Source organism: Salvia splendens, chromosome 5, assembly GCF_004379255.2.
Source record: "Salvia splendens isolate huo1 chromosome 5, SspV2, whole genome shotgun sequence".
Classification (NCBI taxonomy): domain Eukaryota; kingdom Viridiplantae; phylum Streptophyta; class Magnoliopsida; order Lamiales; family Lamiaceae; genus Salvia; species Salvia splendens.
The window spans coordinates 5,866,433-5,892,984 of NC_056036.1; the positions used below are offsets into that span (position 1 = coordinate 5,866,433).

The 26,552-nt window shown below is 34.2% G+C and overlaps 2 protein-coding genes and 1 long non-coding RNA gene across 5 annotated transcripts; all 3 read right to left on the minus strand.

The window, feature by feature from the left end:
- Positions 1-1,665: 1,665 nt before the first annotated feature.
- On the minus strand, positions 1,666-7,416 carry LOC121802830. Of its 3 annotated transcripts, none has more exons than XR_006050851.1 (3): positions 7,302-7,416; positions 3,381-4,662; positions 1,666-2,070 (listed from the first exon to the last, which is right to left on the minus strand). It is a non-coding gene; the product is annotated as an uncharacterized LOC121802830 (long non-coding RNA). The 3 variants fall into 3 exon arrangements; XR_006050852.1 differs by lacking the exon at positions 1,666-2,070 and adding an exon at positions 3,226-3,271; XR_006050850.1 differs by lacking the exon at positions 1,666-2,070 and having other exon boundaries at positions 3,325-4,662.
- Positions 7,417-8,206: 790 nt separating this feature from the next.
- Positions 8,207-15,635, minus strand: LOC121803693. Its single transcript, XM_042203328.1, has 16 exons — positions 15,373-15,635; positions 14,690-14,981; positions 14,518-14,583; positions 14,295-14,430; positions 13,982-14,137; positions 13,787-13,843; positions 13,328-13,505; positions 12,942-12,982; positions 12,708-12,722; positions 10,710-10,908; positions 9,880-10,198; positions 9,723-9,788; positions 9,475-9,607; positions 9,089-9,244; positions 8,894-8,950; positions 8,207-8,632 (listed from the first exon to the last, which is right to left on the minus strand). Exons 1-16 carry the CDS (start codon positions 15,533-15,535, stop codon positions 8,450-8,452), a joined length of 2,217 nt encoding a protein of 738 aa, XP_042059262.1. The 5' UTR covers positions 15,536-15,635; the 3' UTR covers positions 8,207-8,449.
- A 1,725-nt stretch (positions 15,636-17,360) lies between these two features.
- On the minus strand, positions 17,361-18,943 carry LOC121805275 (calmodulin-like protein 8). Its single transcript, XM_042205076.1, has 4 exons — positions 18,793-18,943; positions 18,566-18,723; positions 18,369-18,449; positions 17,361-17,805 (listed from the first exon to the last, which is right to left on the minus strand). Exons 1-4 carry the CDS (start codon positions 18,932-18,934, stop codon positions 17,668-17,670), a joined length of 519 nt encoding a protein of 172 aa, XP_042061010.1. The 5' UTR covers positions 18,935-18,943; the 3' UTR covers positions 17,361-17,667.
- Between the last annotated feature and the right edge of the window lie 7,609 nt (positions 18,944-26,552).

Below are 26,552 nucleotides of genomic sequence, written 5' to 3' on the forward strand. Positions count from 1 at the left end.
CACTATTCACAACTGCAATCTATTTTACACGTAAAATGAAAAACGCCAGAAATTTATAACACGGAAGAGTTAATTTTCGATCGAAGATTGAAATTTTATAACAAAGGCCTCCGCATCCGGAACTGGTGACGGAACATCTGATCACTCCATCGCGGATCGCTAGAGAAATAATCTGTGAAAAGCCGCGAAGCAGCTTGTTCACGGTTTCGGTGAATATACATCCGAGTACGTGGTACCCGGATTTGTTGTTCGTTCCAAGCTTGAATAATAGCTTGGTAGCGTTCCACTTCGTTGTTGATTTCTTCTTGGATTGCAGGTACCGCCTCTTCTAATAATCGGGACATTTGAGCTTCGAATAATCTTTGACGAGGAGGCATTTTTTCGAAATTTAGGAAGAGAAATGGAGTAGAATGTATATGAAAATGGATGGAGTGGTATTTATAAATAAATTTTTGAATTTTAAAAAAAATAATAAAAATTCCATTGCGGCCCGGCCCGAACACGAATTAACGCTGGGCCGGGCAGCGTTGCATCCCGTCCCGTCCCGAACCATCCAACGCTAGCCTGGGCTGGACCCCGGGATCGTCCCCAGGCCGCAACTCCTCCCCCTCCAACGCCAAGCTCGGGCCGGGACTCGCTTTTTGCGGCCCGGCCCCGAGCGTTAATGATGCTCTAATAAACAAATGAATGTAATATAGTTTGTCTAGGCCATGAAAGCCTGGAGCTGGTGAGAGTTTAAATCAAAACTAATTTTATGTTGGTGTCTAGCTTGCTATTTTAACCTCATGATTATGGATTAGAAATTTAATGAGCTATGTTCTTAAGAAATCATCAACTGATTTCTCAGTTATAACCTATTCAGTACATATTTTAAATTATGTACTACTGAATGTAGTCTGACAAATAATTCAATTGAAAGTTCTTAAAGGCCACATTACTATTATTCTAAAAAATTCACATTGCTTGTATTCTAAAATTCCAAAACCATATCCAGTAATCCAGATCTGGTTTCTCGTTCATGGCGTCAGCAGCTTTTGTCTACTCACCTCAAGGCTCAATGCAACTTATCAGCCCACCAGGTCCAAATCCAATTCAAAATGCATCGTTTTTATTTAATTTTCAAAACCCAAAAATAGGAATCAAATTTTACGTCACTATAGTTGCCTTTTTCAACCAACAGCAAAGCAATTTCCAAGGATACTACTCTACTAAGGCCACAAAACAGAGCATCTCCCGAAATAACAAAGTTACGACATCAGCGTTATCACATTATTCGAAATTAAATGACCATCACTCTTCACGTGAACTACTCATATTCGGAAGAAAAAAAAAACTAAATACATACCCCTTCGTCCACCTGTAAAAGTTTCATTTTGTCATTTTGATTAATCTATTAATAAAAGTCTTATTTCACTTGTACTATAGATAATAAATAGCTTAGCATGTCATTAACTAATTTCACCCACATTTCATTATAAAACTAACATATAAAAGTTTACTCAAATTTTATTAATTTTTTTATTAACAAATTTTCACAATTCTTAAAACCAGTGTGGAACAAAATATAAATGACTTCTATTGATGGAGGCGGAGAGTATGTATCTAACCACATACTATTATTAAGGCGTGCTCATGTTCAAGTTAAACGAGAGCAGGGGCGTATTTGACTCTGTGAAGTCATGCCTTATTTCCCGCGTAATAAAATATCCAAGTGGAAGAAGTGGTGATGACAACCATCTTTTGTCTCTCTCTCTCTCCACCTTGGAATCATCGGCGGATGCAGGTGGGGTCGCGCGGGGTCGGCCGACCCCAACGCCGTCCCCGGAGAACCGCCGGAAGACTCCTCCCAACAGCCCCCGACCCCACGGCATCCGGAACTCCGCCCCATGATTCATCCTCAGACCTTAAGCAGCTCAGCTTTTCCGATGAAGACGATCAGGGCCGAGTGGTCGTTCGCCCTTTACAAGGGGTTTATTCCGACGATATCGAGGCAGGGGCCGTTTACGGTGGTGCTGTTTGTGACGCTTGAGCAGGTGAGGAAGTTGCTCAAGGATTTCTGATGAAGATGTGCTGATGATGATGAAGAAGAAGGCTAGTTTAGTCTTTTTTAGAATATTAATTGATATGGTTATTGTTTAGGTTATGGTAATTTGGTTTAATTTTGTGTTTTTATTTTAATGGGAAGAAATGGTATACTTGCGTGCTTTGATTTATGATGCGAAAATATGCGCCACTTTAAGAGGACAACATACATTTATTACTCCAATGGAGTTCTTTTTCTTCTATATGAGGAGTATATGATTTAATTCCACGTAATTGCATTCTAATTTGTAAGATCATACAGTTTTCTTTTAGTAAAGTGAGGTCTTTGAACTAATATATATTAGTTCAAATGTGTTTATTATTATTAATATTATTATTGGTTATTGGTTATTATCATCTAAGTAAGTGATACCACAGTACAAAATTTAGAGTTATATTTAAGTACAACCACTTTAAATAGGGAAAATTAATTATTAGCATTGTCCCTTTCAAAAATTGACTTTTAAATACTTTGATGAACGTGATTAAAAAAATGTACATGTATGCACATTTTTAAAGTAGTACCCCGTTTTTAAAGAGTTAACTATGAAATCAAAATTCGAATTATTATAAATTTGAATATTGTATCAAGGTGCGGCATTTCAGTGGAAATGGTTATTCCACTGAAAATGGGTATTAAATTTGAATACTGAAATCAAAATTTGAATTATTATAAACCATTAGTTTATTGATTTTCTTTTAATCATGTATTAGTTTTTACTTTTATTTTAAACTAGTAGTAACTAATAAATTTTTTAATCTAATTTTAATAAATATAATAATTGCTTTTAATCATTGATTTTAATTACTTTTCATTAAGATTAATGGATACATTTCTTTTATAAAGATTTTGCGCTTTCGTCTGTTTTTCTAGTAATAATGTTGAACACGACTAAAAGATACATATTCATAACTATTTCCAATGAAATAACTTTAAGTTAGCATCAAAATATGAATACTCATAGAAGTCAATTATCGTGCTTAATATAAAATAGGGATATTTCATTTGTAATGTATTTTTACTACTATTTTATATATTTAAATATTATTATTAATTTTTTCGTCCGACCCCATCATTTTTAATTCCTGGATCCGCCCATGCTTGGAATGAAACAAAAATATCAATTTTAACGGCAAGTGATCTACTCATTTGGCATGAGCACATAAATGCTTCCTACATTCAATGTAACTGTCCAAATTAAATATGAATATTTGTATTAGTAAAATTCTGCACCTTATAAATAGGAAATGCTGCCTGTGTTTCATCAACTTGAACAATAAAAAGAACATAGGCTTACCATGGCAGATAATACTCACTCCGCAGAAGATCAGTATTTCACGAGCACAATGACACTTGCACAAATGGGTATAAGCACTGTTCCTGAGAGCTATATTCTTCCTCCAGCAGATCGCCCTACCCTTGAGCTGACACCACCTTCCTCCTTCAGTGCTTTGCCACTCATAGATCTCTCCTCTTTAGAGAACCCGGTTCGTCAATCACAGGTGATTGAACAAGTGCAAGTGGCTTGCAAGGAATTCGGAGGTTTTCAGGTATGTTAATAATCACATATAATTGCATAAAACCCACCTGAACGACAAAACAGATTTTAGGCCATAACTAACAGTGTAAAATTCCTAATAAGTAATGAGAGTGCATTGCATGGTTTAACATCAATAATGAGAGTGCATTGCTAGTGAAGAAAGTAAAACAAAGTGTGATCCTGAAGCAGTTTAGGCAAATTCACTGAAGAATTTCATCTTCCGTGGTATTATACTGGCTTCTCATTGCATGAGCAGTCAACTACAAAGCAGTTTGACTGTAAGCACATCATGCACAGTTTAACCACTCTATTCTAAGAAGATGTGCTAAAAATTTCTTGTCTCCCCTGCAGGTGATCAATCATGGAATTCATGTTTCATTAACGGATGAGGCTCTGGATGTTGCAGAAGATTTCTTTGAGATGCCAAATGACGCAAAGATGCGGCTTGCCTCAACTAATGTTCATGAACCTGTAAGGTACGGGACAAGTGTAAATCAAGTCAAGGATAAAGTTCAATATTGGAGAGACTTCATCAAACACTACTCCAACCCAATTTCAACTTGGATCGACTTGTGGCCATCAGAGCCTCCAACTTACAAGTAAGCAACACAATTCAGTCCTTGCACAACTAATAACTAGTAGTAAAACATAATATGCCACATTTAATAAAATATACTCCTATTACTGTACTTTCTTATTTTGCCTTATCATCATTATCCCGAGTCAAAACATACAAGGTGGGACTCAAAGAGTACGAATTGATTTTGTAGGAAGAAAATGGGAAACTATGCCAAGGCTGTGCTTCTTTTACATACAAAGCTAATGCAGATAATATTTAAGAGTTTGGGTCTACGATCGGACTACTTGCAGAATGATGTGGAGCAAGGCTCCCAAGTCTTAGCCGTGAATTGCTACCCTGCTTGCCCAGAACCAAAATTAGCTCTGGGCCTCCCCCGGCACTCGGATTATGGATTGTTAACAATCATCCTCCAAAATCAAGAGGGTCTAGAAGTGATGGGCAACGATGAGAAATGGCAACCTGTTCCAGTAATCAATGAAGCATTAGTGGTTCAGTTGGGAGATCAAATGGAAGTGCTAAGCAATGGCCGATATAAAAGTATTGTTCATCGAGCAACTTTGAATTCAGAGAAAAAGCGTCTTTCAATTGCTAGCCTTCACAGTCTGGCAATAAACAAAAAAATAGCACCTGCTCCAGACTTAGTGGATGAGGGACATCCATCGTCCTATAAAGAAGGCAGCTTCGAAGATTTTCTGAAGTTCCTTTCAGATAATGATATCCTAGAAGGAAGATACATAGACACATTGAAACAAAATGCAGACAGTGTTTATGAAGCAAAATGAGTGCTAGTGTGATTTTCAGCTTGATCTGTCATTCTTCAGGATGATTCTGATTTCAAAAACTGGAAAGTACATCAAGATATCAATGGGTGGCACTGAGTTTTGCAAAAGTTTCTGGAATAAAAGTAATAAGAGAAGCCAAGTATTGAGTGATATAGCCTAGATATTTATATTCTTGTCATGCTAGAAAGATATAGATAATAATGCACGCATTTTGATATCCTTTTTAAAATTATCCAGCATCATATGTAATTATTTTTCGACATCCACCTATGTTTACTGAGGAAACCTTTTAATGATACAATAAATATTACAAAATACTTGCACCTATTGCCCTGTAACGAAACTTTCGTTACAGGGCAATCAATAGTTGCTAATTAGTATTTTAAGTTTGAAGAATTCCCATGTAGTTAAATTTATCATAGTTGCTTTCCTTTTTTCGTTCTGCTCCTTAGCGAAGAATAAAGATTAGAAAAGACAATCTTAGAAGTTAGAATGCATATTTACTTAATCTATTATTCAACCTTCCAGAATCTACTTTGTTGCACAATGAATCTCATTCATAAGCTTGAACAGTGTCAGTGAGATTTTTTGTGAGACATAAACAAAACTATACCAGATATATGCCCATACATAGAAAATGTGTGATATCATAGCAAAACAAACCATCAACCTTTATAGTTTAAGAGAACTGGACATTTCATCAGTTGTCTCCACGAAATTGATCACAATAATCTGTTTTACTTTGGCGATATAAAAAAAATACTATGCAATAAATAACCGTTCTTACTAGGGTTAGGGGAACATATGCTGTACATCTAAAACAATGAATGCTTAGAATGGCATCATGATATGTGCACATAAACTATTGTTCATATTATTCTACATAATCACAAGGATTCAGTTGTGGACTATTTAGGAGTTGAATAAAGCAAAAAGTAAAAACAAGAAGTCAAGGAAATAAGTAAATATTTATTGAATAAATGTCTACCAAAAGGAAACAAACAGAATTTTAGATTATAATACTATTGTGATACAATCTACCAGACAAAGACAAGCCTTTATAATAAGTACTGAATTATGCGAGCTTGATTTAAAAAAAATTAATCCTTCCCCTCGTCTATTTTTCTTATATTTCATCAGCGCACAGTCATATTTATTCGCCCATCAAATATTATCGCCTACATATATGACGTCTGTCAGTCAACATGACAGGATATTTCATGCCATGTATTGAACACAAAAGCAACTTAAAAGGTATTCAATTCATATGCATGCATAATAAAGTACAAGGAACACAATGACACGACAAATTCCACGTCGGTTTTCAAACAATTACACAACCTGTAACCGTAATGTTGTCCTTTCTCGCAATCTTTCAGCTTGCATGCTTTAGTACCTAAAGGGTGAAAATATTTCCAAACAATTTGAAGGCTCATATCATTACCCTTTGCATTTTGCAAGTGTGGCGGCAGAATATCAAAACTTAACACTGTGTTTTTCTCACTATATATGTATAAGTCACATTTGGAAACTTGAGAGTGTGCACTGAATTTAAAGGTGACCTGCCTCTAATATGAAATTTAACGTTGTCCAACGGTAAATTTTTAAGGGAAAGCAAGGTTGTAAATAAGTCTAGTTAATCGCCAGCTGCTCGTATATCAATCTGGAAGCTCATTAGCATAAGTGAGTCAAACTTAAGCTTGAAACTACTCAACCCATTAGCTGGAGTAGGCTCATATATATACTAATAAGCTCAATTAAATGTTCAAGGAAAGTTATTGTTTTAGGAAATATTATAATTGTTCAGCAAATGACAAGTATTTAAAGGTTAAAGATATATTTTCAAAGCGTGTCAGAGTTAGATTAAGCTCATGAACCTTGATTCTCTTTGGTAAATTAAGCTCGAGCTGAGCTCCATTCTTATTGTCGAGCTGAGGTTGAGTTTAACAATAGTGTGCACCGAATTACATCCACCGAAAGCATAATTCGAAGCCTGATATGATACCAGCGGCTACGAATATTGACACCAACCAAACCGTACATTGAATCTCATGTTACAATTCATTTATTCGCATTGAAAATATTTGTAAAAAAAACATTATCACATAATCGATCCGAAATGGAAACCTCATACACCGAATGGCATACAATTACGAAATTAAAGCAAAGATAAAAACTTCCAATCTTCTTGCATTTACAACTACTATTTCATTTGCACATTACAGACTACCATGAGAATTGAATGAAAACCATATATTATCGGCACTCATAACTGTGGAGCTAATCGGAATTAAGCATTTAAAGATTAGCACTAACCAAAGTTTCGTGCCGCCGAAGGTCCCCTTCTATAGTCGGCGAAGCTGAGGCAATTTCTTCCTATTTTCCGCCATCGATAAGAGCTTGTTTCACTACTTTTCGGCCATTTCCTGAGCAACTGTATGTTTGAGAAATGCGGATATTTTAAATTTCTGGGCTGGGCCTACTTAATGGATGGACCAGTCCGCACAAAACCAACCTCGCTAATTATTTTGGGCCCACTTCTTTGTTTCAAAAATGCTTGTAGTCATTCTAATTGTTCAAGCAATATTAAACTACTTCCTCCGTTTTTTCGTTGCAGTCTGTTTTTTTATTTTAAAATTTTCGATATAATTGAATCATTTTTATTTTTAATAAAAAATAACACGCTTTCTTATTTTATTCTATCTTGATCTTTTTTTATTTTATTCTCTTTTTACTTAATTCACCATTCACTTAAAATATTATTTTTAATCTTTGTGTTCAAAAGAAATGTCACTTTAACCCATTATTTTTAATTTATATGTCCCTTAACACATTGTTCACCATTCACTTAAAGTAAAATTAGATTAAATCAGTAATAAGATACTACCACATGAAATATAATCTATAATAGTCTTGATTAATAAAAATAGTAATAGTAAATAATTACAACTATTATTACCCTAACAATATCAATATCAACTACAACAATTATTATTACCATTATTATAATACTAATAATATTAACAATTTTTTGAAGTATTCTCCGAAAAGCCAACAATTTTAAAATTTTAGACAGAAGAATAAATTCACATCAATGTGACAATTTCTAATACAGTCTAAAATAGGAAACAATTTCTAATAAGATTAACTGCAACCCAAAAACGACTTAAAAAGTTGGTTTTCTTACTTAGAGAAAGTAAAAACAATATGCAACACAAAAATAACATTAAAACTGTAAATCATTTATTTTCGCTGTTTCTTAGGTAATTTACAAATCGATGGATTAAGCGCACAACACATTCGACAAGGGATGTAAAAACGGGTAATAAAAGGCAACATACTTCAGATTTCAGAATGTAATGTCAAAACAAACAATTAATAACGTGTTGCCAGAATCACGAAGCAAAACCGAGAACCAATGTCACAATTAATAACGAGCGGCAGGAAGCAGCACAAGGAGCATCTTATTTACCACCCAAGGTAGGGAACTGCCCAGGGTCTTCGATAGCTGGTGCTTGGAAAGTGCTCCTGTCGCTTGGCCCACCGAACCCTCCTCTGGCGCCACGGCCACGACCGCGTCCACGACCGCCAGGGCTGTAGTACTTCTCACCCTCAGCAGGTTTCAAGAATTCATTGATGCTGACAGCCTATAACAGCCAATAAAACAGACATCAGATTTCAATCCAACAAAAATTTCTTCACTTGTACAGCATGAATCCCAGTCGTCACAAAATAGATGTGGATATGTTAATCAACATTAGTAACTGAAAACATTAAATATCTACATTTGCAGGCTACAGCAACTAAATGGCAAATAAACAACAGGAAAAAGAGCCTCTTTGGCTCTTGTTCAACCAATATACACCATAAAAACGTGGGATAGATATTCAGCTTCCATGGAAGTATACCTTTTTAGCTCTCTCCTCTTTCTCTGCCAACTCTTTCTTTTTATCCTTCTCGGAGCCCTGCAGAGAAGCATCTCTCATTAATAACAGAAAAGTCAACTCTTAAAATAAGGTAACTTCTAGAAGCAATAGCCCAAAAAAACAAGGTTGAAGGAGAGACAAAGAAAAAAGCATTCAGTAGGGAGTACAGTAATTCACCAATTTAATGAAGATATCATCATTAGTTTTCTTGTTTGAGAGTGCTTGCATTGATTCAAATTCTTTTGCATCGACCTTCCTTTCCTCAGATTTAAGACCAAGCAAAGCCTTCCTTTTCTCCTCAAGAAGCTTCTCATACTCTTCCAGTGTCATCTCCTATAAACCATTATTTAACAAAGTCACAGTCAAAGTTAAGGGTGTGGTTGTGATTCCTAAATCAAAAAACAAAAAGGTAGTGTCTGCCTTAAAATAGATACTTTCATCGGGAAGAAGTAAGACGAGTAACACTCAGAACATCAAGTCAAACGCTTCCACAAAAAGCCTTTAGGATAAAGAAAGCAGTTACAGTTTTCAAGCATTGTACTTAAATTATTCAATTCTTTCACCTTATCCTCAGGCTTCTCTTCATTTTCCTCTTTAGTACCTTCCTTTTCTACATTTTCAGCAGCATCTTCCTCTCCCAAGGGCTTCTCCACACTCAGATTTTTCTCATCTTCATTACCAACTTCCTCAGTCACTCTAAAAAGAAAATTCAGTTAACCAAACAGCAGATTGTTGGAGAAATGGAAACATGTATGAATCCCAGAATTTCAATGAACTCTTAAGGGTCACTAAAAATAATTAAAATTCTTACTGTGCCAATTCATCAGTATGCATTCCCCAGTTTCCCCGACCTGACCCTTCTCGTTTCATTTCAGTTCTACATTAAAGAACAGGGTAAGTGACATAACCAACACAAACAAACAGACAACAGACATAGACAATTACAAAAACACCCATTTCTCACATACCCATGGCCAGTTCCACTGCGGCGCTCGAGAGGCCTACGAGTGCGGTCTCGGTCTCCTTCTCCAGCATCTCCATTGCTGTAACCACCTCGACGGCCACCAGAAAATGAACCGCGGGGTCCACCATAGCCGCCGCCACGCCTTTCAGATGATCTTCCATCAACCTCGTCAGGTGCACCCTGAGCAGCAAATACTTCCTTATTGCCATATGAGTTTCCATTGTTGGCAAAGTCTCTATTTGGACGTGCACCACCATCACGAGAATATCCACGTCCTCGACCTCGTCCACCTCCTCGCGCAGAATCATATTTTGCCTCTCGGACTGATTTGTATCACAAGTCAGAGGAAGGTGACAATGATTTTTAACAGTGGCCAAAACAAAAACACATAGATACTTAAAGATGAATGAGAAAAGATAAATTCTACACAGAATACTACCTAAAAGTCGGTGTATTACATTCAACTGACCATGAATAGTAAAATTAGCACTATCAAATCAAAGCTGCAATAAAATCCAAACTAAAAATTAGCGTGGATCATAAAGTTTAGCTAGAAGCATTTCAGCCCTAAAAAATCACGGTTTACATAAACTTCTCACTCACAAGTATTCACTAACAGAACTTTATTGCGATAATCCAAGCACAACAAAACTATTGAATAACGCAGTATCTCAATTCTCACATTCCTTATTCTTAAGAATGATAATCGATAGACCCATAGGGGGTCAAAACGCATATCTTTTCGAGAAGACAAACAATATAACAAATTTAATACAAACAGTCATTTCATATTCTATATAATAAGAGAGATAATTGGTGAAAGGAAGCACTGACCAGCCTGAGCCGGGGGTACCGGCTTGGAGGGGAGTTTCGGCTGCGCTGCCCGCTTAGCCGGTGGTGCTATGGTTTTCTTCGGCTCGATCTTCTGCTGAGCCGCGAGGAGTGAGGGGTCCTCGGTATCGTCGCCCAGAAGATCAAACGGGTTTATTGTCGCCATCTCTTGAGCAACAAAACCAAAACAAAACCTTGTTTTTATAGATTATTGATAAGTAAACCTTTAATTTAACCTCGTATTCATATTGGAATCGACAGATCTATGGCTCTTCAACAGAAGTGGTGAGAGAGAATCAACAGAGAAGAGAAATGTTGGCAAACCCTAGTCGCAATCAACAGTGAGTATAGAAAGAGTGAGGTTTATCTATAAACGGTGAGGTGCCGGTTCTCCCTTTTTTTGTTTTATTTTTTCCTTATTGTTATGGTTTTTATTTGTAGATATAAAATCGATAAAAAAAATCTTAGGATTCTATTTTTTAAATTATATACGTCATATGTATAAGATTCTAAATCATGATTTTATTTTTTAATTATATACGTCATAAGTACAACTATAAGATTCAAATCATGAAATAGATATGAACAATATAAAATATCATTCATATTTTATGCATGATTCATAAAATTAAATAATATTATTTTGTTTACTTTATATTAGAAAAAAAAAGCTTTATAAATAACGTAAAAACTTTAATAAAATATACAAATATTAAATAAAAGTATTTCACTAACATTTGTAGTACCTGTATTTCATTTATATTACTTCAATTAATAATTCATAGCAAATAAATTCAATACTTCAACATATTGTTGTTCAACACTATTTTGATTTTGAGAGAATATTATTATTGAATAGTATTATCACCTCTGATGATATTATAAAGAATAGTATTATCACCTCTGATAATATTAGAACAAAAAAAGCTTTATAATATTATCACTATTTTGAGAGAATAATATTATAAAGAATAATATTATTAATGTTATCACCTCTGATATGTATAAAATAACGAATCGGCAGATTGCATTTAAATTAATATTAATAATAATAATATTAATAAAAATAATAAATAAAATATCCATGATAATTCGATATCCTATATAGAGGAAATTTACATGGAATCTTATATTTCCATAGCAAGTGTATTTGCAATTAATTATGTATGCAGACTATAGTTGTAGCATCAAGTGTTGGGATTTTCAGAATATCAAGGTAAAGTCTTAAAAAAATACACCATATTCGGCTCGTATATATACAGTTCATAAGTGATCACTCCATAACAATTTTAGTAGCCTAATAGGTTGTTCTTCATGTAAATACACTTGTATTACAATTTGTTGATCAACTTGCCAAATTATCCACAAGTCAATTAGTCTCACAATATCCCAAATATTTGGAATGACATTAAAGCAACTTCCATATCCTCTATGTGAGTAGATCATAAAAACCACAGCTTAGTTGTCACTTTCGAGTCTGTATACCATTGTCTCACGCAAGTTGCAAGCCATCATATGTAATGCCTATAACTAAGCCAAACATACTGATACATCACCTAACCTTTTGAAGCATCCGTTAAACCACATATCAATAATGTCATTTCTAAACTTAATGCAAATCTGTCATTGAATTATATCTAGGCATTTACAGCCTCATAAGGGCTATTTTTGTCAAATTTGCTTACTCTTTTTTATTCCTGCTCTCATATTTTTTTTCTTTAGATATGTCCCTTTGTTATGTTCAGTGTTGACTTTGATGCAGAAGATCATGATTCTTTCCAATAACTATTCTTAGTTAGTCATCATATCTCTTATTTTGTCATAACGTTAATTTTGTCGCTGAGGCACTTACTCGTGTGCAAACCCATTGTACGAACAAATAGCAAACTATGGAACAAATATTGTTAACAAATTCTATAACATGTTGAACTCGTTTAGATATGATTGCATTAGTGTTTGTTCTATCGTTCTAAAATTAAACAATTGTATGATCATATATACCTCATCTTGAAGGTTCTGATATGCGCCACATACTTAGTCAATCACAGTCGAATAACCTCATCACATTTATGTCCAACAATTTCCACTGCACATTTTCTAATTTTTGGGCTCAGATTTTAGGAGCTATAACACTCTTTTTAAAAAAAATCAGTAATATTTTTTCATCTACCAAAATTTTATTTAAGACCTAAGCATCTCTCTCCAAGAAAGCTAGAATGCTACTAACGTTATAACCATTAACGGATAGTAACTATTCCCAATCTGTAATACATAATCTGCACAAAGCATATAATAGTGAGAAGCAAGAAAACATAATTCATATTGTCAAATGATAAACGTGTTTTTCGAATTTTACGAATCAAAACTGAGCATCAAGGTCTAGAGCATACTAATCATTATCCTGCTACTAACTCTAGAAAAAAAGCTATGAAAAAAACAAAAAAGACGAAATAAAACAGTTGAGAATAACTGTGTAGAATCAGATCACAAAGAAACATGTTGCGCATAAATATGTAGAATTTTTTGATAGAGGCTACTCCATTCTTCCTGCATTTCTCCAGCCCAATTGGTTAACGCTGCATGATACGCGGCAGAAGCAGCACAAGCAACATCTCATTTGCCACCCAAGGTCGGGAACTGCCCGGGATCTTCAATGGCTGGTGCTTGGAAACCACTCCTGTCATTGGACCCAACATAGCCTCCTCCTCTTGGTCCACGGCCTCGGCCCCTCCCACGGCCACCAGGGTTGTGGTACCTCTCACCCTCGGCAGGCTTCAAGAATTCATTGATGCTGACAGACTAGACAAGCCAAAAGAACATGTATCAGATTCTGCACAAATTCGTATCTGTCCAGAAACTAACAGGTCATGTGCAAATTCAACATATGGTTAAGCACAACTTCAGGCTAAAATAAAATTATGTGATCAAGGTCAAAACTTGAAATGGCAGCATAAACAACATTAAGAACACTGAAATCATACAAGATGTATGATCCTCACCCATAATATAGATGCAAGAATACCATGGCCCAAGCTATATGCATATGAAATAAATAAATAAATAGTATGCACAAATGATACCTTTTTAGCTTTTTGTTCTTTCTCTGCTAAATCTTTCTTTTTATCGTTCTCAGAACCCTTCAAAGAGGAATAACGTTTATAAAAAAGAAAGGGAAGAAATTACAAATATAAGTAATATATTGAAGCAATAAACAAAAAGAAGTAACAAAGGACTGAGATGCACAAATTCATCCAGTATGAAGTTAAGTGGTTCACCAATTTAATGAAGATTTCATCATTAGCTTTCTTGTCTGTGAGCTGTTGCATTGAGGCAAACTCTTTTCCATCAACCTTCCTTGCTTCAGTTTTAAGAGCCACCAGAGCCTTCCTTTTCTCCTCCAAAAGCTTCTCATATTCTTCCAATGTCATCTCCTGAAAGGCATAAGTTATCTATGTCAATACAAAATAGGAAAGTTACAGAGTCAAGTCCATTTATTGCTCACTGTCTTCAAATCCATCATGAGACATTGCTTAGGTTAAAAGAAAGCAGCAAGATTGAACAAATATGTTCAAATCATATTTTTTAAACCTTATCCTCAGCCTCTTTCTCTTCATTTTCATCTTTAGCAGCTTCCTTTTCTCCATCTACAGCAGGGTTTTCCTCCACAGGGGGCTTCTCCACATTCAGGTTTTTCTCATCTCCATCAACAGCTTCCTCTGTCAATCTAGAAAAACAACAATTAGTTAACAAACCGTAGATGGCTGGCATCCTCAATGAGCTGTAATGGACAAGAAAGACATTAAATTCTGACGGTGCAAGTTCATCTTCAGGTGCTCCCCAGTTTCCACGTCCAGATCCTTCCCGTTTCATCTCATTTCTGCATAAAAATAGAAATCAGTATATGGAAACATCATAAAATTCAACCTCAGACTGCTGTAGATACACCATACTAATTGAAAACACAGAACACAATCCATACGTACCCACGACCAGTTCCACTACGGCGCTCAAATGTCCTCCGAGGGCGCTCCACTTCTTCTCCAGCTTCTCCATTGGTGTAACCACCTCTCCGTCCACCACGGGGTGCTCCATAGCCACCCCGCCTTTCATAAGACTTCCCATCCTGGTCAGGTGCACCCTGAGGAGCAGAGAACTCCCTATTGCCATATGAATTTCCATTGCTGGCACTCTCTCTATTGTGTCCTCCACGACCACGGCCAAAACCACGACCACCACCACGGCCACTTCGTGCAGATTCAGATTTTGCTTCTCTGACTGATTGGATGTACGAGTGAAAAAGTGAGCAATGACACATGACAAAATAAAAGCAGCGCAAATAAATCATCAACATACTCCATGTGCAACAGTTATAGCACGTGAATCCAGAACGGTATACACCCAATCAATCATACAGACTCCATTTGAATCGTCAGGTTCAAAATTTATGCTAAATTACAAAATACTAACTTGAACATCACCACAAAAAAACTATCACTATTTGTGTTAACGTTGGATCAATTGATGACTAAGAAAAAATTTATCTAAAAAACAATAGAAATATGCAATATACTTATTGTTAGATATAAAAAAAAGTGCAGATTTCAATAGGAAATTTAACGAAAAACAGTACTCATATAGTGAGGCGAGACAGAGAGTTAGAGCTAACCAGCCTGAGCCGGGGGGAGCGGTTTCGAGGGGAGCTTCGGCTGCGGCGGCTGCTTGGCCGATGGTACTACGGCTTTCTTCGGCTCGATCTTGAGCTGAGCAGCAAGTAGCGAAGGATCCTCTGTATCATCGTCCAGCAAATCAAATGGGTTTATAGTCGCCATTTTTTGCTCAATAACAGCAAATAGCAAAACCCTGACAAAACAATTTCTCACTGGAAGAGGGGAGAAGAACGAAACCCTAGCCGCCTGTTGAAAGTGAGGTTTATCTAAACGTATATATACCTGTATATATATACGTTAATTTTTTATTTTCATATTTTTACTTTTTTCATTAAACGCTCTATTTAAATGTCAAGACTCTATTTTTATGCGTTACACCTAAATCATCTATGTTCGACTAATATTTTCATCTCGATTTTACTAAAGAGGGGTGCAAATGTGTAATAAATAAATTTCAAAACCTATATCATCAGCCTGAAGATATTATTTGGGCTTCAAAGTGATTTTACTGTTACTAATGTTCATTTAAATACAAAATTAAATTCATAGTAGTATTATGTACTTCTGTAAATATTTTTGTTTCATTTTTTATTTTTATATGTCGAAATTCCAATAGTATATTTTTGTAAATGTGATGCTACAAGAATCATTTTTATTTGCGTGGTCGTGGGCCGTGGCCCTATATACATGAACGGGATATTACAATTTTAACACGATTAACTAATATCCCAATAGTTTATAAGATTTCCAAATCTATCACAACATTTGCAAAATATCAAATTTATATATAATCATTTAAACTTTTATAAAAATTATCATATGATTCAATTTTCATTATCGTATTGATGACATGACTATGTGAACGAAGGTGGGCAGTTTTTTTCTCTTACTGCTATACACATAATCTTTAGGTATGCTATATCACCAATATGAAACTGAATTATAACAGATTTGATAAAAGTTTAAAAGATTGTACTATATAAAATTAATATATTTTACAAAGATTATGATAGATTTCAAAACATTATAAGGTATTAGAATACATATACCATTATTAATCCTTTGAATTTACATTACAAGACTGCAACCATAATCCGCACCATAAATCAAAGTAAATGAAAATTTAGGGTGAGAATGGTGATATGAACTTACTAATATGCACTAAGATTAAAAATCTGCAATGAAGTGATTATGTTGATTTCTCTGTATTTTACATTGAAGTTTTGCTTTTTGAGATGTTCAACACACTCTGATTGACCAGTCTATTTATTGATATTATTGTCAGCAATGAGATTGAGATGATTGGGTTTAGGTATTTTCATTCTGGATGCAAATTGGTGTTGTTACAGTTACCCTGCTAATGAAGAGTGAATAATCTTGGAATGGAAATGATGGATATAATTTTTTTCAGATGTTCTATCTATAAATTTTGATGCTGTTTTGGTTTTAGATTGAGTGTTGATTTTACCATTGTAACTTCGTCGATAGTTTGTTGGCAGGTGCAGAGCTTGGCCAAGAATCGGGAGAGTCCGGCCTCCGGACGGATTCATGTGCCCCCGGCTAGCAGTGGCAGGCGGCTTCAACCACTTCTTCAATAATCTAATGTGTCAGTGATACTAAATCATCATCTCTTTGTAACATAATTAACTTGACAAGGTATGATTTATTGCAAACTTGTAATCAGTAATCATATCTATGTAAGCACTCATCAAGTTCTAGTTATGCATATTTTAAGTAGCACTTTCTTGAGACTTTATTTTTGGATTACACCTCATTTTGAAAGTTCAAACATGAAAATCTAGTACTTCACATTTTTAGATTACACTTCATACTATGTAGTATATGCAGTGGCAAAGAAAGCTTATAAGAAAAGAAAGAAAACATGGTTTCTAAAAAATACAGACCCATTCAATTATAAAAATGATTGACATAAACTCTTGCAAGCAACAAAGGTATACTTAGAAAAATCAATTGCACACAAATACTCTTTATACATGTTAAATATAAGGAACCAATAAAAATACTCTTTATTATACATAATACAAGTATAAAGAAGCAACAAATTATACAGAATCGATACAAACTGAAAAACTTTATGCATAGGAGTATATTTTATCACAATTAAATGTTGGGATGCTTTCATTCCTTCTTTTCATTATAAGGATTAACTTAACCAAGCCCATCTACTTGTAATTAACATAAGTTTAACTGCTTAAACTTAATTAGACAATTGAAGCAAAGACTAATTAAACATGCATGAGATTAACAAATAATGAAGCAATCTTCTTCTTATTCTATCCAATAGCCAGCATCATCTTCACAAATTCATCGTAATTAACTTGTCCATCTCCATCCAAATCAGCCTCCCTTATCATCTGCTCAAGCTCTTCATCTGTTAATTTTTCCCCTAGGTTGATCATCACGTGTCGAAGCTGCACGAAATCCGATTAATTAATCACAAAATACTAATTAAAATATGGGTTGCATAGATTATGGAAATGATACTTTAAAAAGGTGAAATTCAAAAAATGATTTAAGTGCATTTGCTTGATTTAGTCAACTGTATTGGTGATTGTGTCCACAACCCTGTATAGAGAAACTGGGGTTGACTCAAAATGTTCAGATGAGTTAAATAAAGTCTCCTTATATTCTTCAACACCGTGTAAGAAATTCAGAGAATACATTAACGTGTAATATTGTTTCTTTTCGGAAAACATAGGGAGGGGTTGAAATTAAATTTTGTAGATGCCTTGTTTGCCCTTGACAAAAAGCCAAATTGGATGAGACCATAATGAATATGATGAAAACAAATAAAAACACTGTAAATTACTTATATGGTACTTATCAAGTACAAGTACAATGATTGCTACGGCGATGATGAACAAACGTGGTTATCATCGAAAAACACAAGACACACACACACATACATAAATATGCAAGTGAATTAATTAAGAAATTGATAACATGATTAAAATGTTGTCGACAAATATTATACCTCTTCAGCTGAGATGTAGCCATTTTGATCCTTATCAAACACTTTGAACGCTTCTTTAAGCTCTTCCTCTGCATCAGTTTCCTGCGATATTGTAGTAGTAGTAGTAGTAGTATGTTTTTTCATTAGAGATAAATTAGTGTACATAAATAATGAAATAACAAAAACAATTGTAGGGAGATTGAAATGAATGAATTTACCTTCATTTTGTTGGCCATGAGATTCAAGAATTCGGAAAACTCAATGGTGCCGTTTCCATTGGAATCGATCTCGTTGATCATGTCTTGAAGTTCTTCCTCAGTGGGGTTTTGATCCAAAGACCTTATTACAGTCGCCAATTCTTCAATGGTAATGCAACCTGCAATTTTATTACATCAATAATGAAATTTTAAGAACTCAAATCATGATTGATGACACAATTAATTACCATCTCCATCTTTGTCAAATAGGCTAAAGGCCTCTTGGAACTCGACTATCTGGTCTCTGTTCAGTGTGTCTCCCATGGCCATTAGGTTTATGCACAGAGAGAGAGAGAGAGAGAGGGGATGGTTAGAAATAGAATAGCTCATTCCTTGATGGGCTTATGTAGAGGGGGGAGGCAGAAGGGGACAAGCAAATAGCTTGTAAATACATCCCATTTTCATTAAACTTTACAAAAATATAATTATATTGAAGAGTCAAAAACATAAAATAAATAAATAAATAGGGGTCTTGACTTGAGTAGGTCAATATGTGCATTAATCTACCACACACACCCACGTACGTCAACTCTTTCGTGACCAACGAAAACTAATGCACTTTGGATCTAAATTTACACTTTAAATTGAAAAATGGCCATTAATTAGAGCACATGTAGTAGTAATATTTATCATTATAGGTAGGAGCCAAACAAAAGATACGTTAATTTACACTAGTAGTACTATAATTTACAGTCAATCTACATTAAATAACTAACTCTAATGCTAGGTTGCTCTATAAAATATATGGACTATTATTAGTACTATCAAAAACCAAAACATATTGACGGCGATACATATAAGTGTGCAGCAAGAAGTCAACATAAATATGTGGCATGGACAATATATTAGGCTATTATAAGCGATAATTTATACTCCCACCGTTCCGCAATAGTGGACCCTTTTTTTCAATACACAATTCAAGAAAAATTATATTAAGTGAGTTAAGTAAATGAAAAATAAAGTAAGAAAATGGAAAATGTAGAGTGATGCCGAGAGAATAAAGTAAGAAATAGTAAAATAAAAGAGAAGAAATGTGTTGATTTTTATTAAAAAATGAAATGACTCCACTAATATAGAATGTGCCAAAATGACTCTACTACTACGGAACAGATGAATTAAGTAGTATTCTATATACCATATCTAAATTATTTTTTTAACATTATTTCTTCCGTATCTTATGATAAAACATTGTCGATCAAAATTAGTTATATATACATTAACATAGTAATTTCACTTGCCAGGCAATGAATCACATTTGATACCTAATATAGTAGTAATATGACACTGTTAATTTTTTTGATCGAACTAATTAACTCCGGTTAATATAATTGTAATGGCACAATTGACAAAATTAAATTAAATAAATAAATACTCCTACATGCTATTGCTAGCTGAAAAGGGTCAAAAGTAGCATCTCGTGCCTCACTCACTTTCTCTTACTCCATTGGTAAGCCAGCTCATGTTTTGACCATTCAAACATTGTGCTTTGGATTTTCTCTTGACCTATTTTCTGTGTTCATATTTGGAATTGTACACATTTTGAAGAATTTTTCCAACCCCATTTTATTTTTTTAAAATTTAGTTCATGCAATACTGTAGTATTTTGCTCTGCGAAGGTGCACCATGAAAATATTTCATCAGGAGTATTAGTTATGGACTATGTTGGTAAATTGGCAATGATAAATTTTTTATAAAATTGAGATTCACTTTCCACTCAATCTATTCATAATACACTCAACTAATTCATTCAAAACTATACTGAAAGCAAATAGTAGCATTTCTAATATGGAGTACTTTGTTTTTACAGCTGTTGCGTTTGATTGCTATGGAACCATGATAGTTCAAATAGATTAAGTTGATGCTATTAATTAGAACTTAGAAGTGGGAAAAAATAAAAAAAATTAGTATAAATTGGAAAGCGTTATCCAAAATCAATGGCCTCGCTGGGCTTCTTGCACGAGGGGGGATTAGCCTTCTGTGTCGCACCTCTAGATTTTGTTTATTTAATTCTTTTGTTGGATTCCATTAAAAATAGATCTAATGAAGTGCAGTGGAAATTTTATAAAGCCAATATAATTCTAAAAACATTACAGTTATGAAATTCAAAGAACAAAAAAAAACAGTAATAAATTATGACTAGTTTTGAGTTTGATTTTAGGATTGCCTTATTGCAGATATTATGGCTAAAATTAAACATGCTAACGCAAAGTAGGAAAGACGTGTCCTTTTTGTAATTTAAATCTGTTAATATGTTTAGTGGAAGATAAATAGATAACGAAAATGAAAATGACAATGAAAATGAAAATGAAAAAGAAAAGGAAGAAAATATATTTTAAGAAAGCTAGCCGATCTAAGCTTGTCAGTATAGAGAAATTTGTAGTATGTGTAAATTTCTTTGTATAATATAATGACAAACGAAGCAGGATTTATACCGATACAACCTTGCATAATATAAGTATTTCAACATCAAATTGATAATTAGATCGAATTTAATTATTTTTAATTTATTTTCAGATTTGACACTCAACGTACAATAGTGCAAATCGGATTTGTAAGTAAGTATATATAAATTGTTAAAATATTTTTATCTACTATGGTCACATATTTTATGTATTGATCCATATAGAGATGATAATATATATTGCCATATTCGTTTTAGGTAGGAGTATTATGTTTTTATTTGTTTCGTGTAAAAAGGGATTTAAAAAGTTACACTATTAAGTATGATAAATAGGTAAAGCATCGTCACTCTCGTTTAATAGTACACATTAACCTTATTGATTTTACTTTTATTTTAATATCTTAAAAATTATACTACCAACCTCATTAATATTACAAATTGCATAAAAAGACAAAGTTTAATTTGTTTCTATCCATTTATTTGAAGTTAAAAATATAAATGTATTAAGTGATTATATGCATGAGATTCAACCAATTTTAACAAGTTCAACTTAAACTATCTAATCAAGATGTGATGCAATCTAATAAATTAAAATATTATACATAACTCAATTTGGACTAGTAATAATTTTGCTAAGAAACAGGGTAAATGAGTAAATCAATATGCTCTACAACCCCTCGGAAAACCATTTTAAAAGAAAGTATGAGAAGTAAATATGAAAATTAAACTCTTTCGGTGGATTAATTTATGTAAAAGAGCATTACATAAATAAACAGCTAAACTCGTGTATAAACACTCTATTTAATGCCACCATTAAACATTCCAACCAAGCACCTGTACGGCTATACTCTCTCGCAACCAAACTTTGGGTTATAATAAGAACCAAATTAACAATTAATATAAACAGCTTTGAGCTTTGGGAACTGTGATAATCCTGTTTATTCCAAAAAATAGAAAAACACAATTATTAAAAATTAATTACTTTTACAACATCAAAACGACACAAGAGTGCTTGGCTGTCAACGCGGTTTTGCTTGCCATTGGCTCAGCTGACGAGGCATCCAAATAGTCAAGTTTAATTTGGTTATTATTCCAATATTATAAAGTATTTTACCAAGACTATAGTATTTTTCTTTCTATATTATTTATAAGATCTTTTAACATTAATTAGGCCATGGGTGCCAAAAAATTGTTGGAGATTTTTTGTCTGCAACTAGAGTGAAAAGGTCGGAAAATCTCTCTCAATTTCTAAGAAACCTTCGATTTGTTAACACGATCTTATAGGAAAAATGTGTTATTGGATCGCACATGTATAATTGATCACGTCAATTTGATTACAAAAATGAAAAAATGTTACTCCGTTTTCAATATATATTGATATATTAGTACTCAATAAATTGAATTTGTTTACATTTGAACAGAATGTGAATTTCAATAACATTCGCATACATTTGTATAGAAATTCAGATTGGTGTCCGGACTTCTATTTTAATGAACAACATCATAGATATGTGATTATCAATGTAGGAGATAAATTATTAAAAATAGTGAATTACATAAATTGTCATTTCGAACTCTGTTGTACTTTTGCATTTTGCACATTTCAAATAATATTGACTGTCTCTCAATATTTTTTGACTAAAATGTCATGAAGGATATTTTATTACATTTATATATTTCAAATACAGTAAATAGTAAATGAGGTACATATATCAAAAATTCACAGTAGACACTTGCAGAATAAAATTGCACATATTTTAGGGTTAATAGTCATCTAAATTATAAAGTTTGGTTAAATTCTGATTTGTTCTGTAAATTTTGAAATTGGAATACTAAATTATGAGTTTTTCATTTTTCTCAATTGTTTCATCCACGCACTAAAAAAAATTGAAACTGTGATTTAATATATCAATTTCATAGTTCGTGGGACAGACTAATATTTGACCAAACTTCATTATTTAAATGACTATTATCCATATATTTTATTACTTTTACCTTAGTATAATATATAATCCAACATATTTTAATAGTTAAAACTAATAATAAAATCCATTTACAATATTCCTTATGTGAGTAAGTAAATATAGTAGTAGTAGAAATAAAAGTTAATTAAAATATATCTTTATTTGTTAAATCAATTTAGCTCATTCCCAAAGTGTGTCAGTTATGATCAATTGTTTGAGATTAATAAACATAATATTGATGTTTGTTTATTCTCAATATTTATTTTAGTTAGTATTTGATGTCCACATGATAACGCATTAATTATTGAAAATTTTATTTTTATGTATTTTATTATGTGACTGATAAATTTTATTTTCATGTTTTTATTATGTGACTTAATAATTTCATACTTTATGGGGGTATTCGGTTTGTAAGATTGTATCCGAGATTAAATTTGTAGTGTGTTTGGTTCATGAGATTCAATCCCACAATTCAATCTCACAATTCAATCCTAGATGGATAATCATGGGATACTTAGTCATAGCTAACCCCCTATGACTAAAATAATCTCACAATTCAATCATAGATTGTATCTTGATATTATTTTATCTTGGAAACCGAACACCACCTAGAGGTTAATCAGAATTTGATCAAAATTAGTGATATAAATGATTATTCATCTTAAAATTCGAATCATAGTGCGTGTAATTTAACGGAGAAAGACATAGTACTATTAATCTAATAGACAGAAACACCTAAAGAAGATCGACAACAAGTAACAACAATCGGAGTTTGCAAGAAGAATAACTTTCAATTTCAAGTTTGGTGAAAAATAAAATATTTTGTACTATACGTTACGTTATATTTATAACAAAATTAAGTGCACGATAAAAAAACGTGAAAATAAAAAGGAAAGGATTGATAGCATGGTTAATAATAATAATTCGAAGATGCGGAGAAATTCAACACGCTACATTACGCGTGATTGTGGAAAATGAAATAAACCATTTATGAAATACGCTTACTTATTCCTCACTAACGCGTGTACTTAGCATTGAATACAATATCTCAATGCAAAATTCCGTGTATTGAAAAAAAGTCTTCTTATAAATTTTGATATTCTGTAATATTCATACTGATTTATTTATATCTTAGCAATTTATTAAACTCAAACTTAGTTGTACTACTTAATTTGATACTATGTGACGAGAATCATTTTATATCCATTTATAATCATATGGAGTATTCATCTAATTATATTTTTTATATACTCCCTCCCTCCGTCCACTGAAGATGACTCCCCTTCCTTTTTGATTTGTTTCAGCTAAAGATGATCCATTACTAAAATCGGAAACACTTTTATCTTTACTTATTCCAAGTTAGGCTTTAACTAACTTTTTCAAATTAGTTCACTTAATTTGATAATTAGTTAAAGGAGGTTTGTGATGCGAAGCATATTTCCTATTCTTTACCCCGGTTTTTATGTTAATTGTAACTCACCGAGTCGTGCTTTGAGTGTAGTTTCGGGTGTTAGAAGCTGGAAGTTCGTCGGAAAGGCATAGCTGAGATTCCAGAGAGTTCGCCCGGTCGGGCGTTTTGAAGTTGCTAAACGCCCGGTCGGGCGTTTCCATTTGTGCATGCGGAGTCCAGAAAGTTCGCCCGGTCGGGCGTTCTGATTTCAACTAAACGCCCGGTCGGGCATTTCCCGCGAGGCCATGCAGCAGCCTTTCACCCGGTCGGGCGATTCCCTCTTATAATTTCGCCCGGTCGGGCGTTTCGGAGCAGAACTGCAAATCGGCAGTTGGATGATTAAAAAGGAGAAAAATCAGATAGAGGGGGACGGTTTTTTTTCAGGAGGAGATTAGAGAGAAAAACAGAGAGAAAGGAGGAGAGGAAGAAGAGAAGGAAGGCATTCCGACCGTTATTCCGACCATCTATTCACAAATCCCGACTCCACTCGACGAGAGCATCACACCTATGGTTTTATTTCTACATTCTACTATGTGTGTAGGCTAGGCTCTCTTCGTTGCTCCGAGTTGTAATCTAGGCTTGTGCATTTGTTTCAACACCTTGAATCGTATGTCGATACCAACAATGTGTTTGATAATTAAAATGCTACGTTTTTGGCTAATGATGTAGTGTTGTTAAATCTTAACTATCGTCTCTTTAACATAGCTTAGGATTGATCGTTTGTTGGTATGCTATCGATTTAGAACTGTTCAGGGGATAAATTGATAGTGGATTAGGTAAGTAATTATAGTAGACGACGTTTGTTCCCGCGCATCTGCAGGAATTAAATGTCGTTGAAAGCTGGTTCATGGAACAAGTGTTCAGCTGACTGTGAACTATACGTCGTAGACATGTTCAGTGCACGCGATTAGGTTGATAATTTTAATCCCGTCGTATGGTTCGTTGTAATGGTGTGTAACAACGCAAGCTTAGAGAGCAACTTGGAGTGACTTGTCTTTCACGTGTTAAAAACCTCACTTTAGTAGCTTAAGTTAGTTAACCTTCTCAAAATCAAAACAAAATCTTTACCTGCTTTGTGTCGTCTTATTAAGTGTAAGCAATCTCGCCTCCCTGTGGATCGACACTTGAAATACTACTACGATACTGTATTCTTGCAGTAGTGTAGTATTATTAGAGTTTAAATAATTGAACTTGATAATCTTTATACTTTGTTTAAGAACTCTAAAATACCACATCAAGTTTTGGCGCCGTTGCCGGGGAGGCAATAGCTTGTTTATGCTTAATTGTTTTAGTTTTTATTTTGTTTTGTTTGATTTTTCTTTTTGAGTTTTATAGGTACATTGTTCGTGTTCTACGGTGTGATAGCCATCTACCACGTCCGGACTTGAAGACGAAGGAGTGTATTATTTTAGGTAATATTTAGCTGACTCTTAGTTTAGTTTTAGGTAGTTTTGTTTGCACACTAGCACACACGATTTATAGGACTTACCCCGAAGTTGTCGAGAGGTCTCGCTTTCGGTTATAGGAATTATATTGTGCTTGTGCTTGGTGTATTTTCTGTTGTGTAGGTAAAATACAAAAAAAAAGAGAAAGTCGTGAATGCACACGAGATCTCAGGGTACACCGCCTTTCGGATTACTCTGTTATCAAAGAAGGAAAGGGTCAGGAAGTTCAGCCGGGTTTGAAATTCAACAGGATTCGCCGAGTCCAATCAGAGATAACCCATTGTTTGAGAGTAGTGACAGTGATCTAGAAGCTGAGTTGATGGCCGACAATAATAACAACAACGCTGTCCCACCACCTGGAGGAAGGTTCGGTGACACTCTTAGGTCGGGAGTCGACTTTCTAGGAGAAATCGCTTACGCGAATGACAACGTGAACATTCCTCCTCATTACATTAGCTTGGTGAACGGGGGAAATCTCTTCCATGGGCGAGACGATGAGGATCCAATGAGCCACCTCAACGCGTTCTACGAATTGACGAACTCTCATCGACCCCCGAATGTGGACCATCATCAGATTAAGAGGGCCTTATTCCCTTTCTCACTGAGGGATTAAGCACGGGCGTGGTATGATTCTATTCCGGGATACAACATAGCCACATTCCAAGAGTTGAAGATGTTGTTCCTCTTG